The sequence below is a fragment of the Ruditapes philippinarum genome, unplaced genomic scaffold, assembly GCF_026571515.1.
Source record: "Ruditapes philippinarum isolate M1 unplaced genomic scaffold, ASM2657151v2 ctg6308_1_1_1_1, whole genome shotgun sequence".
Classification (NCBI taxonomy): Eukaryota; Metazoa; Mollusca; class Bivalvia; order Venerida; family Veneridae; genus Ruditapes; species Ruditapes philippinarum.
This window is the reverse complement of record NW_026856902.1, coordinates 6,540-23,401: the sequence shown is the minus strand read 5'-3', so window position 1 is coordinate 23,401 and position 16,862 is coordinate 6,540. Positions and strand designations below refer to the sequence as shown.

Here is a 16,862-nt window from a genome sequence, read left to right as displayed (position 1 = left end):
CAAATACTTCTGTTCATAAATCAGATATTTAATTAAGTGTGTACGTTTCCTTATAACGGATGAAGTGTTTTAAGATCTACTATGCTCAAATTTGATATTCGAAAATATTGATAACTGTTACACAGTCTTTTTGTAAACATAAAATAAACAGGTTTTCACTTCATACAAAGTAGTTGTATTAAAATTCTACAAACTATAGTAGGTCACAATATGAATATATAGTATCATTAAAAAACTGGCAGTTTTTTTAAGAAAAGACCGAGGGACGGATATGCCGATCCGAACCGCAAACATATGTCAGATATTTTTTCTTGCATATTCTACCATATTCCATTATACTTTAAATTCTTTATCTTTATTTTCAATGAAAATTAATATCATTACAACCGTAACTACTTTCTTACAACAGCGTATGAATTACAACTTCATTCATAACGGTAAAATGACGTCATCCTAATCGTGCCATTGTACAGTACGCGACTCATCTGGAACCCCCATAGCAGATGAAATTTCCGGCATGGAAACGCCAGTCTGATATGCAAGAAAGCGACTTTCAGCTTAGCTCAACACACTAAGCATTCATCAAATAAAAACAGCATGACAAAACTCCAAAAAACTGTAGTTTAGCTGTGACTGATTACTAGCACGAAATATAAGGCTGTGTTGTCAACGCGTACATGGTATGTGGGTAAATGCTTGATGGGTAACAATAACTATCTTTATAAAACCATGAATATTTTTTTCTATTTTGTATGTGTCACCCGGTGAGAAAAATGTGTAGCCTGACCAGGATTTGAACCCGGGACCATCGGAATACCATACCGCGACTCTTACAACTGAGGTTTCCGGCTGCTTACGCATCACCCCTAAAGAGTGGACAGTTTTGAACCGTGACATATGTTTTGCAAGAATATTTATTTATGCATTTCTGTCTGATATAAAGATATGAATATTTCATTGAGAATGCGGATAGGTTCGAGTTACGTCATCAAGCTAATCATATATTCACGAATTCGAAAACCTAGCTAAACGCCGTTTTCTGGTACTTTCTGTACACAGCTCTGGGGAATTTACCTAAAGGGCGTGTAGTAACGATCTGTAGGTTTTTGGCATTGTTTTGGATTAAAGTGTTATTAAACAATTATTTCTTTGTAAGAAACTAATTAAATATCACTGTATGAATAATTCAATGTAAAAAATAAAGTAAATACATAAGTTAATGCAGAAAATATCTCTATTTTCATGGCAGATGCAACAACGACTGTTTTAATTACTGATTTTTATTACAAATAACTTTTGTTTTGGGAAAATTTGCGAAAGATAGTACTGGAACATAGTTAATTTTCGAACACATCAAATTTTCCTACCATAGACGGTAAAATAATAATAGAAAAGGGAAATATCACATAACAGTGTTATATACTTAATTGGGTGTAATTTACCAGAGCTAAATTCGTAACGTACCGGAAAACGGTGTTTCGCTAAGTTTTCAAAAAGGTCAATACATTCAAGCACAAATCATCACGGAGACGACGTCACATATTGCGGCTGTACTTTTCAGTGGAAGCAACTGCTGTGGGGGATAACAAAAATAAGAAATTTTTATAGTACACAATTCTATATAAAAGTGTTTTCGTCTAATACAAAAAAAATGTTGTTGTTCTTTTTTTTCTGGGGGGTGGTGTTTTTTTTCTTCTTCAAAATGCTTATGACAAATGTTTTTGAAATGATTTGGAAGTTTCTTACTATGATTTATTCGAATGGCATCGAACTATTATGTTATGTGTATATATGATATTATTCGTATGACTCTGCAGGAGGGTAAATAAGGTTTTTTATGAGATACGAAAATTTGTAAATATGATTTCATAAACGAATGATGATGGGTGAATAGCTGGAGGTTTTATTAAATCTATTTTGATGCTTTTATCTTTGTTATGTAATAATTAAAAAATGTTAATAAGTTAAAGAAAACACTAATAAAGAGAATCCTTAAATATGTTTAAAATGTAAAATTTGCAAATTTGCTTGCCGTCGCAATAGACCGTAATACTTTTAACACTCTGTGCGTTTCAGGCATGAACATGACTCTGAAATAAGCGATATACAAGTTCATATTCCTCTTGTAACTGCATGACACAAATATCGCCACTGACGAGATTCAAGCTCATAATGGTGACTATTAAGCTAATGGTATTTGATTGTCCACTAAGCAAGGTTACTTGCACATATACTTTTGTTTTCTTCTGACTATTTAAACAAGATAGAAAACAGAAACTATTAGGTTAAATTCATCTTTAGTTTTATTATGGTTATGTTTTTCAAAGTGTCAGTTACAGATTCAATTATGATCAATATAGTAAGTTTGATAGATGAAATTGTGTTTGATTAGAAAGTAAATTGTAAATATATATTTGATTTTTTATAACGATCTAAACATGTTAACAAAGTAATGATCGAAGCATAAAGTTACAAATTTTCAAAACATATGCTATAACTGTGGCAAAAATATGATTGTTTCAATAATTTATTACTGTACGATGATGTAGCACAGAGAATGTTTAGTACATGATTGATTTGTAATTTACTGTATGTTGCAATATCAGAACTGTTAAAGCCTTCATAATTATAATTTGTGACACTCAAACTGTCCAGTCATTCCAGTTGAAATAGATATAAGATCAATATTCGGCAAACATTTCTCTCCAGAACATCTTTTCGTGCAATGGTTCTTTAATGAATTCGTAGTCCTGTAAAAGAAATTTTAAATTCATCTTTCTTTTTATTACGATATGGAGGAAAGTGTATGTTATCAGTTACAATTTGCGTTGACATTATTGACGATAAGAAATAATTAAGTAACGCTATATATAATTGTCAAATCAAGCAACAAAAACACTCTGTTATACGATCCAGAAAAAGGTTATACAGTATACTATTGTTTGTTGCAATATTTACCCTCAAGGCATGTTTGCAGATTGCAGGAACATGGAACACTGATGGATCTGGTATATCTGGTAGATAGTTTTCGAAACTAGCTGCATACAGGGACATTGTACCTGAAACAATATGGCATAGTATCGAATGTGAAACATCATCAAAATGATTCATGGTCATCCTTTATTATTAGAACAATACAAAGCTTCTTTACTTTATATAAAAACCAGTCTTAGTGTAAATAATTAAAAAAATAATAACTATATAATTACAAAAACCTCTGAAGATTTTTCGAGTTTCTTATTTACGTATCTTGAAAACCATATCATCAGGTAGCTGACAAACATTTTAATAATGGAATTGTTTTGTCGTTTCGTTAATTCTTTTGTTTCTTTATATTTAAAACATTTATAAATTGCTCATGATAATATTTTTGTAATTATTGTAAAAGTGTACCTGTGGTTGGAAATCCAAATGACGTTACGCTGACCGGAACACAGTTGTCAGTTACGCCGACGTAAGTGGAGACTTTTGCACTGTATCCGTACTCGGCAACGTTAATGCTTGGTTTGAGTCCGAGTCTGTATTGGTCGACCCTTTTCCATGTATCTATTGTAGAATTTTTTGAAACTTTTGACAATTCAAAGTATTTTTTCAAGTACAATACATAATAACTTCCTTTGGATTTGTTACATGCATCAACTACAAGGATAAAAGCATGCCAGCTTACTACTTTGTTATCTTAAAAGTGGACCACTTTTGTTTTTGTTTTTTTTTATCTTGGGACAATCCTTCTTGTTAATTATAGTTATTATGCATTGTTGAGTACCAGATGAGAATCTACATAGGAGGACAGTATCAAAGTTTAATTTAAGTTTGGTTTTGCACATAGGAGGACAGTATCAAAGTTTAATTTAAGTTTGGTTTTGCACATAGGAGGACAGTATCCGAGTCTAATTTAAGTTTGGTTTTGCACATAGGAGGACAGTATCAAAGTTTAATTTAAGTTTGGTTTTGCACATAGGAGGACAGTATCCGAGTCTAATTTAAGTTTGGTTTTGCACATAGGAGGACAGTATCCGAGTCTAATTTAAGTTTGGTTTTGCACATAGGAGGACAGTATCCGAGTCTAATTTAAGTTTGGTTTTGCACATAGGAGGACAGTATCCGAGTCTAATTTAAGTTTGGTTTTGCACATAGGAGGACAGTATCCGAGTCTAATTTAAGTTTGGTTTTGCACATAGGAGGACAGTATCCGAGTCTAATTTAAGTTTGGTTTTGCACATAGGAGGACAGTATCCGAGTCTAATTTAAGTTTGGTTTTGCACATAGGAGGACAGTATCCGAGTCTAATTTAAGTTTGGTTTTGCACATAGGAGGACAGTATCCGAGTCTAATTTAAGTTTGGTTTTGCACATAGGAGGACAGTATCCGAGTCTAATTTAAGTTTGGTTTTGCAGCTATGAACGTAATTGAATCAATATTGTACTCAACGATTTATAACAACATCATTGTTTAATGCGGCCTTATAGGGACAAACATATAATTAGACAAACATCCAAAATGAATAGTATGTTGTACTGCATTAAAATATATGTACTTAGAGTATGATAGGGATATTTATATGCATTTTTGTACTTCTGAAAAATTATAAAAATTAGATCAAATAATGATCGTATTGTGCTTACGTTGGAAGTTCATTCGGTACTTTAAAAGTAAGAAATACGGTTCATTTTGAAGTATATGTAATAAGACTTTTTTAGTTTCGGATATTTAAGAGAAATGTTCTTACCAGGGATGCAAATTGGTGTCGGTGGAAAATGTCCTGGCTCAAAGAGTGTGCACTTTTTATTGTTTAAAATCTTGAAACCAACATGCTGTAAGAAATAATAATATCAAATATTAAAGACGAGAAAATGTTTGTACGTACGGTTTTTATGATGGTTAAAAATCAAAACAGACATCGAAGTATGTGTTATCGGAAATGACATAAATCTTAACAATGTGATAGGAAAACAAAAAAGATTAATTTTCAATAAATTACTCGCATTTTAACCCCTTAATTAAACGTTTATAATACAAATGTAGTTATATTGTATTTGAACAAATTTATAAATTGCACGTCCTGTATTCTGTTTAGATACCATTACAGTATGAAGTTACAAGGACAATTAATTGTTCACACAATTAAAGACGCAATTATTTTTATTGTTAAAAATTTCTAATGCAAGGGCTCATTCACATATCATGACATCAGAGACTTCGAATTCTTTCATTTTATGGCATTATCCAGCCACCTTGCATCGGTTTTTGTTTGTTTTGTTTTTTTAGGTGAAAGCTCGTATTTGATGCAAAACCTGAAGGTCTCTCCCAGAAGAAAAGCTGGAAATTTACCACCTGGCCTTAACCTTGTGACTTTAAATACAATAAAAATAAAGTAAATGTATCGATGATTAGAGAAAAACAAATAAATAAACGAAATTAACAATTTATGTTTACTTACCGCATTGTAGAGCTCAAGTATTGTTAAATTATCTTTAGACGTAAAGAAATCTTGTCTTATTTTCTGTTCCACACTGTCAAAGAATATGTCAACGGTGAACTGAATGAGAAAATGAAATACTCAAAGAAATCAACGGATGAGCCTAGATTCATGTTTGTTTGCAATTTGAATTTTAGCACTGCAAAAATGCTTAACATTGTACATGATTATCTATATGCCTACTTGTGATTTTATTTTTAGCATTCTGCATATTTCAATACATGAAACTTATGCATAAGTGCAAATTACAATATAAGTAGGTACTTGTATCATATTCATATGTCATGAGTGAAAATAAAGAACAAAGAATGCCATTAAACAATGTAATATAATGTAAAAATAAATATATGTTACCATTTGTAATTCCTTTGTTTTGTTGTTAGCGTAAGCACTTATCGATGATTCTCGTAACTGCCAGTTTTGTGGGAAGCAGCACTTCTTTGCCTTACAGTGGACAACAGTCACCAAGACAAGAAGACAAAATCCTTTCAGCATCATTGTTGGCTGGATCACGGCCTAAACAGATGCGAAGTGGCAAATTAAATAGAAGAACAAGAACTAATTTAGATATAAGCAATAAGATCATATTAAAATCTATGTTATTATTTCGTTTATTTTGTTTACTATATAGGTTTTCAAGATTAAACTTGGTAAAGAAATATGAACCAATAATAAGTGAAAATCAAAGTTTATGCATTATCGCTTAAATAGTTTATTTTATTTGAAAAACTATAAAGTCATACGAAATTATTAAGAAAAGTGTAAAAATTAGTGGTTTGTGTTTTAACAGCCAGATTTAACAACAATATGTATCTCGTTTAAAGATTTTGACGGCAGGTTATATGGCCCTATAGATATATATATTTATATTTGTTAGTTTTTTTGTTTTTTTTTGGCATATACCGCATAACATATTTATTTACGCCCATGTAACATGTCAAAAATCTTCATAACGAACATGGAACATAGCAATCTTCCTCTACTTGGGAAAAAGTAAAATAAACTATATAAATTTACAAAAACCCTTAACATAGTTTTAATACTATAAACAAACTAAGTACTTTGTATTTAGTTATTTGTTAGCATATTAGCATACAATTTAATTAAGATTTAGATTTTTACTGCATGAAATATTGAGAGTTTACATCACAATCACAATATATTTATACTATAAACCCCCATATTAAACAACATGAAAATACTGATTACTTACGATTGTTCGATACTCTATGTTTAGTCAAGATTTGAATCCGCTTTGCATATCAGCACATTTATAAGTTTATATATACATGTATAGATATAAATACATGGAAAACCAATCACGTGCATATTGTTCATTGTTAAAGATGCATGTATGAAACATAAGGGGATTGGTCAGAATGTACATGTTTATACTGTTATATTAGAAAACATTCTAGCTACTTATGTATTTTTTTATAATTAACAATGATTTAATTTAAAACAATATCATTTGAGCCGCGTCACGACAAAACCAACATAATTGGTTTGCGACCAGCATGGATCCAGACCAGCCTGCGCATCCCCGCAGTCTGATCAGGATCCATGTTATTCGCTATAATTTTCTCTACTTGTAAAAGGGTTGGTAAGCGAACAGCATGGATCCTGTTCAAGCTGCGCGAATGCGCAGGCTGGTCTGGATCCATGCTGGTCGCAAACGCACTATGTTGGTTTTCTCATGGCGCGGCTTATTTATTTTAAGCAAACATGTGCAAATTGTTTTATTTGTGCTTTTGAAGATACCTCATAAATCTATGTTCCTAATTTCTTCTAAATTCATTCAGTAATAACAGCCATTGGGTCCTTCGGTTATTTGTAAAACAGTGCATTTTTATATGAAAACAAATTCGCAGTACAAGCAAGAAAATGATAAATTAATTTTATTTTAAAATTTGACATTATATTGTCTGATTGGTAGTGAAGAACAAAATTTAAGCACTGTTTCTTAAATAAGATTCTTTTTAAAATTTAACCGCCTCCGTGGTCGAGGGGTTAGAGTCGATGACTTCTAATCCAGTTACCTTTCTGGCGTGGGTTCGATCTCCGGGAGATGCTTTGGTAGTTTAGAACGGAGAAAGCTAGTACTTGTGACTCTCCAGGAACAATGGTTAGGAAACTACCCGCCTATATGACTGAAATACTGTTGGGAAAAGGCGTAAAATGAAACAAACAAACACAACTTTTTTTTAAATTTGAATATGATAAATTTACTAAGCGATCATATACCTGAAATTCAACATATTTAGTATCACTATAATGAATATACATGTAGTTAGACTTTATAAGATAGGATGATTGACAGTTTGTCACGAATATTACATCATAGAATAATACAATTATACAATACAATACAACATTCTTTTATTTCGTCAATACAACAGACAATACAATAATCAAGTAAATAAATACATATGTGGGTATCAAATAGAAAACAGTTACATGTTTTACGTCAAGTATGATAGATAATCAAGCGAAAATATTACATATAAAACACTAGAAACATTTTTAAACCTTAAAACTTAACATAAAATTAGGTATGGGGACAGCGATTTTTAACTGTCTAATTTCTATAGGAGATAAAGTGAAGCACGTGTAAAGCGTGTGAAACTTATTTACGTCATTCATTACTATTACTATGAAATGCGATTGAAGTAAAAAAAAAACTAAGGTGTAAATGTGTTCATGATGTACGCTATATATATGATATGATTTTTTAGGATTTCTTAAGAAGTTCTTGGTATTTAATGATCAAATATTTAGGAGTGTAACTCATTAGTTTATACCTAATACAAATGATATCAAAACAAATCGTTAACTCCTTTTGGGTTGTTTTTTGTTTAAATCTTAGTAAATTAAAATTAACATGTTGGGGTTTTTGTACTTTTCAGCAAAAATGTTAGAATTTATGCAATGTAACGAAATTGTAAATCAAACGTCTTGAACATCCCCCGGATAGTCTTTTGTTATCTATATTATTTAAATTATATAGACCAGGATGTATACAAAACGGATTTAGATCAATCATAATATGAGAGTACTAAATAATAATAATAATAATAATAAACTGCGGATAAAGACACTTAGAATTGAGCTGTCTACAACAATATTAAAGTACAACAATTGTTTAATAATTGTAAAGATATCATTGTTAAATATACAGGAAATCCCGAATGTGAATTAAACTGATGAATTATTAAAGTGTTGCGTTTTTGTTTGGACTTTCCAATGTGTTTTTAGAAAATATTGTTTAATGGAAAATACATACTTTTTTAATAAAGCACGTCATTAAAATGATATTATGATACATTCATATGATTGTTAAACAGACATTGTTCATCACAACTTGTGTCCTGATCTTTATCATCAGATGTCGGTTTTTACAATCGAATCAAAAGGAATAATATGAGTCGCGTACCAACTCTATTACAAGTAAAAAGTGATAGCGCAGGCTGGTCTGGATCCATGCTGGTCGCAAACCCATTATGTTGGTTTTGTCGTGACGCGGCTCATATACGTTACGTTGTTTAATACAATATACTACGCCTACTGCCTCAAACTCAGTAGTCCTGATATTTGTATGATTGCCATCATCCAATTTTATCTTATCTCTATGTGGAAGTAAAAGTATATACTAGCGAAGACGTTTGCCAACGATTTCTCAAACTGTGTACTAGTCCAAATATATTGCCGTATTGTGCCCGCTCAATTGTTAATAACCTGTTTATTTTATATCTTAAAGTTAGTTATAGCGGAAACACAGAATAAGACCTTATATAATTATATTATTATGGTTTGACAGGAGTCGTACTCGTTTTTGTGAGGCGCTTTCAACGCTTTCAGTAAAATTCATTCGGATAATGTTGTCGTTTACGGCTTTCATCATTTTCGTTACATGGAAAAGGTCAAACACACTTACAAGGACAAATATACAAAGGGAAGACAACAATATGAGAATATGCAATAAATATATTGTTCATAAAGGACAATCTGAATTAAACAAAATAATTGCAAAGTTAAAAACAAAATTATACTTGATCAAACTGTAGATCTTTTAAAGAAGAAATGAAGGTTTCACGGAGTAATTTCCTATTGAAATTTATATATATTTATAATAGCTATCATCTTAAACTACATTATGGTTTATGTCATATATATAATATTGTTTTATCATCTGTACTGATCATGTTTAAATAATTCAGACTGTTCGTTTATAATAGCTTCTAGTTTTCTTGTTCTGTCATCATTTCCCAGATCGGTCTTTGACCCAATGTCATCCATGCGTCATCGTTTTCCTGCAATTGTAAAGAAAGATATGAAATAATTAAATCTTTAATTTCGCCGAAAATTTTGATTGATATCAAAGTTGAAAAGCTGACTTACTAGTAGAGAGTCAGCCTCGTATGTTAAATTTATAGGGTGTGATCATTAACTATGTCATATGCAATAACCTTATATTGTTTATATATTACTGTGATAATTGATAAAGGACAGTCCGAGTTGAAAGTTCACTAAACAATTGCATAATTTGGAAACGAACTAAATGTTTGTAAATGTTTCCTATCAGAAAAGAATGTTTCACGGAGTTATTCATATACATGTACATTTAAAATAGCTATTATTTTTAACAACATTGTGTTTTATGTCGTAGGCTTAATCTTGATTTTAATGTATCATCTGTTCAATTATCCTTTTGGTGACGAGTAATGAACACGGGATAAAGAATATTGATTATAAGGTTTTCACAGACCCAATATGAAACTATATGGGGTCTAAAGGAATTAAAAGAGGGTTTCCTTCTTAAATTTTCATAGTTGATCAGTGGCAAACACAGTAACTGATTTCTTTCATCGACCATATTCCATAACTAAGGATATTTGACTCTGACGAGATGGATTGGATATAACTCATTTATGAAACATACTTCTATACTATGTTAAATTATCGATACATGGGCTTGTTTATTCGTACAATATCTGTTAAAGTTGTCTGTAATTGACATGGTTAAGGTCTACAAGGAAAATAAGTTTCTTTATATCATAAAAGGTGACCTGCCACAATGTGACTGCTCTTATCCAATGAATAATACAAGAAAAAAAATATTTATACTGTTCATACCTCGTTGTGCGGTTTACATATTTTCGGGACGATGAAGACTTTTGGATTCGGTTTTATCGGTAGGTAGTTCTGAAAGAATGTAGTTACCCATGCCGAAAACGCTGCAAATATCACATTTTGTCACTTAAAGATTAGCATATATTAATTTTCAAAAACAAAAATGTTGAGACAATGTAAAGAAATATAACATTAGTTTTTTGGAATTTTAGAACATTTTACTGATTATACACAATTATGTGCAATGAAGTCAACAACATAAATTATAGTTATGTTGACAATTACATTTAAGTCTAGAACTGTGACTCATTTAGAATTACTCTACCTAATTCTAACGATGAAATATAAACAGACTTAAGAAAATACTAGTTTTATTCCGTGAGTGTATATATCATACCTCCAGACTCTGTTGCAAACATCCTAAACGAAACCGGAGATTTGCCGGAAGCACTAAGCACGAATTTCATACCGGAGAAATAATACTCAAAGTCCACCACACTGATACTTGGTTTGTACCCAAGACGATACGGTTTAGAGACATTTGCATTATCTGCAGGCAAAAACAAAAATAAACATTTTAACTTGCATGCACAGCATAAACATGTGATCAACTCATTCCATGCTGTTCGCTATCAGTTTCTCTACTTGTTAAAAGGTTTAAAAGCGAACAGCATGGATCCTGATCAGACTGCGCGGATGCGCAGGCTGGTCTGGATCCATGTTGGTCGCAAACCCATTATGTTGGTTTTGTCGTGACACGACTCGTTTTGACTCGGTAAACATGTAGACCAGGATGTAACTGAACAATTTCAGAGCATTTATAAGATAAAACAACAACAACTGATGTATTAATTTAAAAGAAAATCGTTTGTTTGTCTTATCTGTACGGGTGTTTCTACAACATTGTATTTAAGCTGTAATTTTGTACTACTGGCCCGTTCGCTTAGCTCATTAGGCAGAACATCTTAAGTTTGCAATCCAAGGTTCGCTAGATCGATTCTCGGACGAGGCGAATATCCGTCAGTCACAATTTATCATTGAAATATAGTTTAATGGTCGTTTGCTCACATCGCTGTTTCAGACATCATGGGATATTAGTAGTCTGGTTAATTTTCCAGGAGAGCCGGTTAGGTGGCGCAAAGATTTGACAAAATTTGTTACAATCGGAAAACAAACCATACAAATAAAGCAAAGTTTTTAACCGTGATACATCAAGAAATTATTGTTCACAAAACTTAAGTTATGTAGTCGAATTATCAAACAGCTAAAGAAATGTGAATTGTTGCTGGCAATTCTGCAAGTATCAATACTTTTTACTTTACTTGTAACTAGCGATATATCTTATTTTCAATACAACATTGAATAAGTTTCATCAAATTGGCTTCTATTTGGTTTGGACGTCAAAATTTCGGTGAAAAGAAAATCAAATTACAAGTTTACTTTGACTTATAACACATCTCTAATCGAAAATCATTTCAAAGAAGGTAGTTTCGTGAAAACCAAAGAGCTAGCAATGCTATGTGACAAGATTAAGATACTTAATAACATATCAATATATATCAATTAACGCTAAATTACGCAAGTACCTCCAATATTCGGCAGGGGTTAACATTGGCCTTTTAGCGTTTACTTGAAATTCAGAACTACCTTATAAAAATTAATCATAAGATGTTGAACTCAAAAAAGGGTCAGAACTCAAATTTCTGGCTTTTAAATCTGACTCATATTAATGTTTCAAGCATGAAATCAAATCGCTTTTGGGAGCTGGAAGTGAAACTAGAAATATATGTTCATCTTGGATTTATCTTCTAAAAGCTAGAATAAATTAATCTAGTAACATAACTAACTAACTATTTGTTGCACAGAGTTTATCAATGTTCACAAATTTATTTCAAAGAGCTAGTTATTGCAATAAATTTCAATTACCTGGAGTGCACCACTTCATTTCCTTTCCAATATGAATTTTTGTGCAGTTCTTACCATTCAAGATAACGTATAGGACTTTCTGAAAGAAAGGCAATATGAACAAGAAAATGATATTATATATTTTAAAATCGTGCAGGGCTTTTCTATCATTAGCATACACATGTGGCAGATGCTTAAACAAATTTTACAATCATCTATCTTTTGTATGAAGGCATACTCCTTTTTGTTGTTAAATTACTATCTTTCTTCTTTTTATCCATTTTTTATATTTAGTTTCCTGCTTTCAATGTCGCTATTTTTTAATTATAACATAGACGTTGACTTAAATGATTTTCAGCTGCTCTGATGCATTTTTATATACAGATTCAACAAGAGCGATCAGTGATCACATGTGTCGCCCCATGATAGCCAATTGCATGTTGCAGCTACTGTGTAGCAAGAGACACACAACTCATTAGCAGATAAGAACGCATTTTTATTCAAAGGCAATTTCCCAGTCAAAATTCATTCAACCAGTAAACCAGTTAAACGTTCGCAAGTACTTGAGGAACGAATCAGTCTTGTAACATTTCATTCAAATTTCATCAAAAGATATAAGAAAAGTACTTCGGTGAAATCTCAAAAATAAAAAATTATAAAAGGGCCATAACTCTGACAAAAATCAGTGATTCTTATAATGCCGTCAATATGCACAGCGAGACGTGGTACTTAACTTTATGTAAGTAGATCCGGACAAGTTTTGTAAACGACGGACATACAGACATTCGATAGAGAGGTGATTCCTTATATGTCGCTCCGTTTTGTTTTTTGTAAGATACCTGAATTCAAATCTCAGGTATTTCAATATTCATTGGCTAAATGAAATACTGTCTATAAATCCAGACAGAACTCAGAACCTACTTTTATAACCGCTTGACCAGCTTGGAATTGTTATGAGCATATCTTACCTGTTTAAAGAGAGCCAGATAGGTCAGCTCTCCAGACGGTAGGACTATATCCATACGCATTTTGTGGACTGTTCGGTCAACATAAATACGACCTGCTTCCTGTAGATTAAAAAAAGGTTTTACCATCTTGAAAATAAACCATAACTACAGACCCTTTATGTCTTTATTGAACAATACGAGTACATGTTTTAATTGTTCATTGGAAACAACACGAAAGATTATTTATCGTTTCGCTTCGCTATAAACTTAACAAAAAGACATCATGATCTAAGTTAAATGCGGTAATCAATTCCACTGAATTAATTCGAATCAGGCATAAAGAACATTTGCTATTTTCTCATCGAGAATATTATGAAATGTGCATAGATAAAGAAAGCAATGAAAGACTTATAATGAAAATATGTCTGCAAAACCATGTAGTACAACAGTTGGAATGACGCTGGCCTTTTAGCCCGGCTAGGTTATCGCAAATGAAAAGCATTGCAAACATTTTCAAAACGTGCCGCTTAATCAGGATACAAACCAGTGTTCCTCTTTGATCATGTGAGGTGCCATGATGAAGTTTATGTATTGGCATTTAAAAATAGCACGGAAAAATAACATTTTTATGACAGTGAGGAGCAGAGCATTAGAAAATGAATCTAAGTCCCTCTCCGTCTTTAAATAAAAAAAACAACTAAGAATAAAAAAAATAATTATGAATAAACCCTCGAAGAATTTATAGAGAACAAAGGCTCTTTAATATACTCATTAAAACGTAATGGCAAGATAAAGACGGAAGTGCACGATAAAGAATAAGAGATGAGAGTACAATAAATGAAGCAAAAAAGATTGGATAGGATAATAGAAAACAGCGACATGGTAGAGAAAAGAAATAAAAAGGTGACACTAATGATGACTTTGATGAAAGGCAAATGTATCCTTGTTGTTCAACAAATGACGGTGACCACTTAGAGCGGATAAGTTGTTACAAAATAAAAAAATATTTTACTTGAAACGATTGTTTAATAGTTATATAACAGTTTTAAAACCGATGAAATCTACAATAGTTTCCGCTAAACAAAATGTAATATAACTTGCTCTAAATTTATTGTCTTTTTTTTCTAAAAAAAAGCATTCAATTATATATCTATTTTTCAAACAATATACATACTTGACTTATCTGCACTTTTCCGTGTCCATCACTCGACACGTTTACAGCGCTTAAATCACTTTGCCAATGTTCCGGAAAACAGAAATGTTTCCTCGGCGGTGGACACTCGCACCACGCGATTGTACATATAATTCCAATTAAGTATGCAACTTTGAGCATCATGGTTTCTGCAAAATATGAACACTATCATTGTGGCAATAGTTAAGAAAGTTTTTAATTATATGAATATTAAAATGTATAAATGTATAAACAAATCAACGTTTCTATCTTTTTTTGGTGAGGGGAAGAGTAATGTTATTAGACTGTAGTGACATTCTAGATGTCCATTACTTTAATTGTATGTTCCTTATTTATATTTTGACCATTTTACAATAAAACTTAAAGCAGGACGCCTCCAGATTCATGCTAATATTTATGAAAATTTTGAAAATGATGTAAAAAAGTAAAATATTGTTAAAGTGAACAAGAAAAAAAATCATATTACCAACGTTACTTACATTCCATTTAAATAACCAAAAAAAGGTCACAATATGCGAAGATAGCCCTAACTGCGATAGTAACACAGTAGAAATAAAGTTAGAAATACTCGTACTGTAAAATCGGTCATATATCGCATATTACATAGACATTATTACTATCATGTGAAATATTTTTACTTTTCCTTAAATCTCAGTATTTCTTTCGAAAATACCTTTTTTCTAAATTACCTTTTAATCACATAGAGACATGCAGCATTAAATAACAGTCATGAGTTTTCCAAGATACAACATAATTATTATATACGAGCATAAGCATGATATGTATGCTTTTAGGATAAAAAAACAATGTATATGCCCTTAAAAGTGCCAATCTAAAGATTTAAGATTTACTAAGCTAATCTTTTATACATGTAGCAGAAATTTATAAACATTTTTACTGGATTTGGCCGCAAAACAAATACAAGTTGTTTGAATGACATTGTATATTTTATTTAAATTGTGTTACGTACAGTGTTTTAAGTTTAAAATGTTAAAATATATTATCTGCCTGTTTACTTAATATATATTTATTTAACTTTAGAAACTGTATAGGAATAATCATAATTTTTCAAATTTTGAGCATGATATGTACTAATAATATTGTAATTTGTTTATTTAACGAATTCTTAATCCAGCTATAGTTGTTACCTATTTAATTTTCAGCTATAGCATCGAGGTAAATTAGATCCCATTCCCATATTCTCCCGTTTACCCAAAACGTGCATCAATATTTTACATTTATATTGTACAATATGTGTGGTACTTGCCGGTAAACAGAATCTATTTTTTTTATTATATTTATTTATTTATTTTTTTATTTTTTTGGTACTCTCATGTCAACATATCAATTTTATATTTAACAGCTAAGTAAAACATTTATTATAAAATAGAAAAGAATAAAGCATCAATGCATAAAGTATTTTATTTAACTAACGATACATTAAGAAAAATATTAATTGTAGCATTACCTTTGTCAATGTTACCTCTCGAGCCCTTCTCTAGCCGTCCGTTAACATTAGATGACTTTGTCTGACTCTTTTTATAGGCATATTTAGACAAATGCTACTTGAAAGAAATCCTGTTCAATCGATTGAACAATTGTGTTTTAACAATTTCATGAATTCACACTTTTGAAAATAATGGGGGCTATTTTTTATTATGTTTAACAGTGTCTTTATCCGGGTTTGTATATTTTAAACAATATCAAATAGTCTCGTGATAGGTATGTTTGATTGTTTTGTAGTTGTTTGCTGTTTTAAACTTAAATAAAAACACTTAATCAACTTACAACAATGAAATAATGCTTAATATTTCAACAGCTTCTTTCAGTAGTTTTACAGGTACAAATGAATTTATAAGAAATATCAGACGCTGTATACAGTACAATACAAAGGGTTTATGTAGGCATAGAAGTTTTTTGTATTTGATGCAACTCATTGTTGTGATTTCAAAGTAAAGATTTAAGTAAAGGTATGTAAGGAAGAGCAATATATAAGAAACACATCGCTTTTAACTACATTTGGATGCATTTACATTTAAAAACAGTTTAAGCAAATGTTCAAAATTTAACTCTCGTAAGATTGACCAATGGGGTGTCCGTGGCCGAGTGGTTAAGGTCGTTGACTTCAAACCACTTTCCCCTCACCGCTGTGGGTTCGAATCCCGACAGGGACTTTGGATTCTTTCATGTGAGGAAGCTATCCAGCTAG

The 16,862-nt window shown here is 31.3% G+C and overlaps 2 protein-coding genes across 4 annotated transcripts; both read right to left on the bottom strand.

The window, feature by feature from the left end:
- Nucleotides 1–2,285: 2,285 nt before the first annotated feature.
- On the bottom strand, nt 2,286–6,847 carry LOC132748079 (uncharacterized). 2 transcript variants are annotated; one of them, XM_060737623.1, is made up of 7 exons: nt 6,693–6,847; nt 5,834–6,000; nt 5,441–5,539; nt 4,730–4,814; nt 3,394–3,546; nt 2,959–3,059; nt 2,286–2,750 (listed from the first exon to the last, which is right to left on the bottom strand). In XM_060737623.1, the coding sequence occupies exons 2-7, from the start codon at nt 5,975–5,977 to the stop codon at nt 2,682–2,684; spliced, it is 651 nt and encodes a 216-aa protein (XP_060593606.1). In that variant the 5' UTR covers nt 5,978–6,000; nt 6,693–6,847; the 3' UTR covers nt 2,286–2,681. The 2 variants fall into 2 exon arrangements, with proteins under 2 accessions (XP_060593606.1, XP_060593607.1); XM_060737624.1 differs by having other exon boundaries at nt 5,834–5,995; nt 6,693–6,843.
- A 2,598-nt stretch (nt 6,848–9,445) lies between these two features.
- LOC132748078 (uncharacterized) lies at nt 9,446–16,133 on the bottom strand (the record flags this gene model as incomplete). 2 transcript variants are annotated; one of them, XM_060737622.1, is given in 7 exon segments in its annotated part: nt 9,446–9,789; nt 10,604–10,713; nt 11,007–11,159; nt 12,536–12,614; nt 13,483–13,581; nt 14,636–14,802; nt 16,122–16,133. In XM_060737622.1, coding segments are annotated over 6 exon segments (617 nt in total), but the record flags the coding sequence as incomplete, so codon positions are not given.
- Between the last annotated feature and the right edge of the window lie 729 nt (nt 16,134–16,862).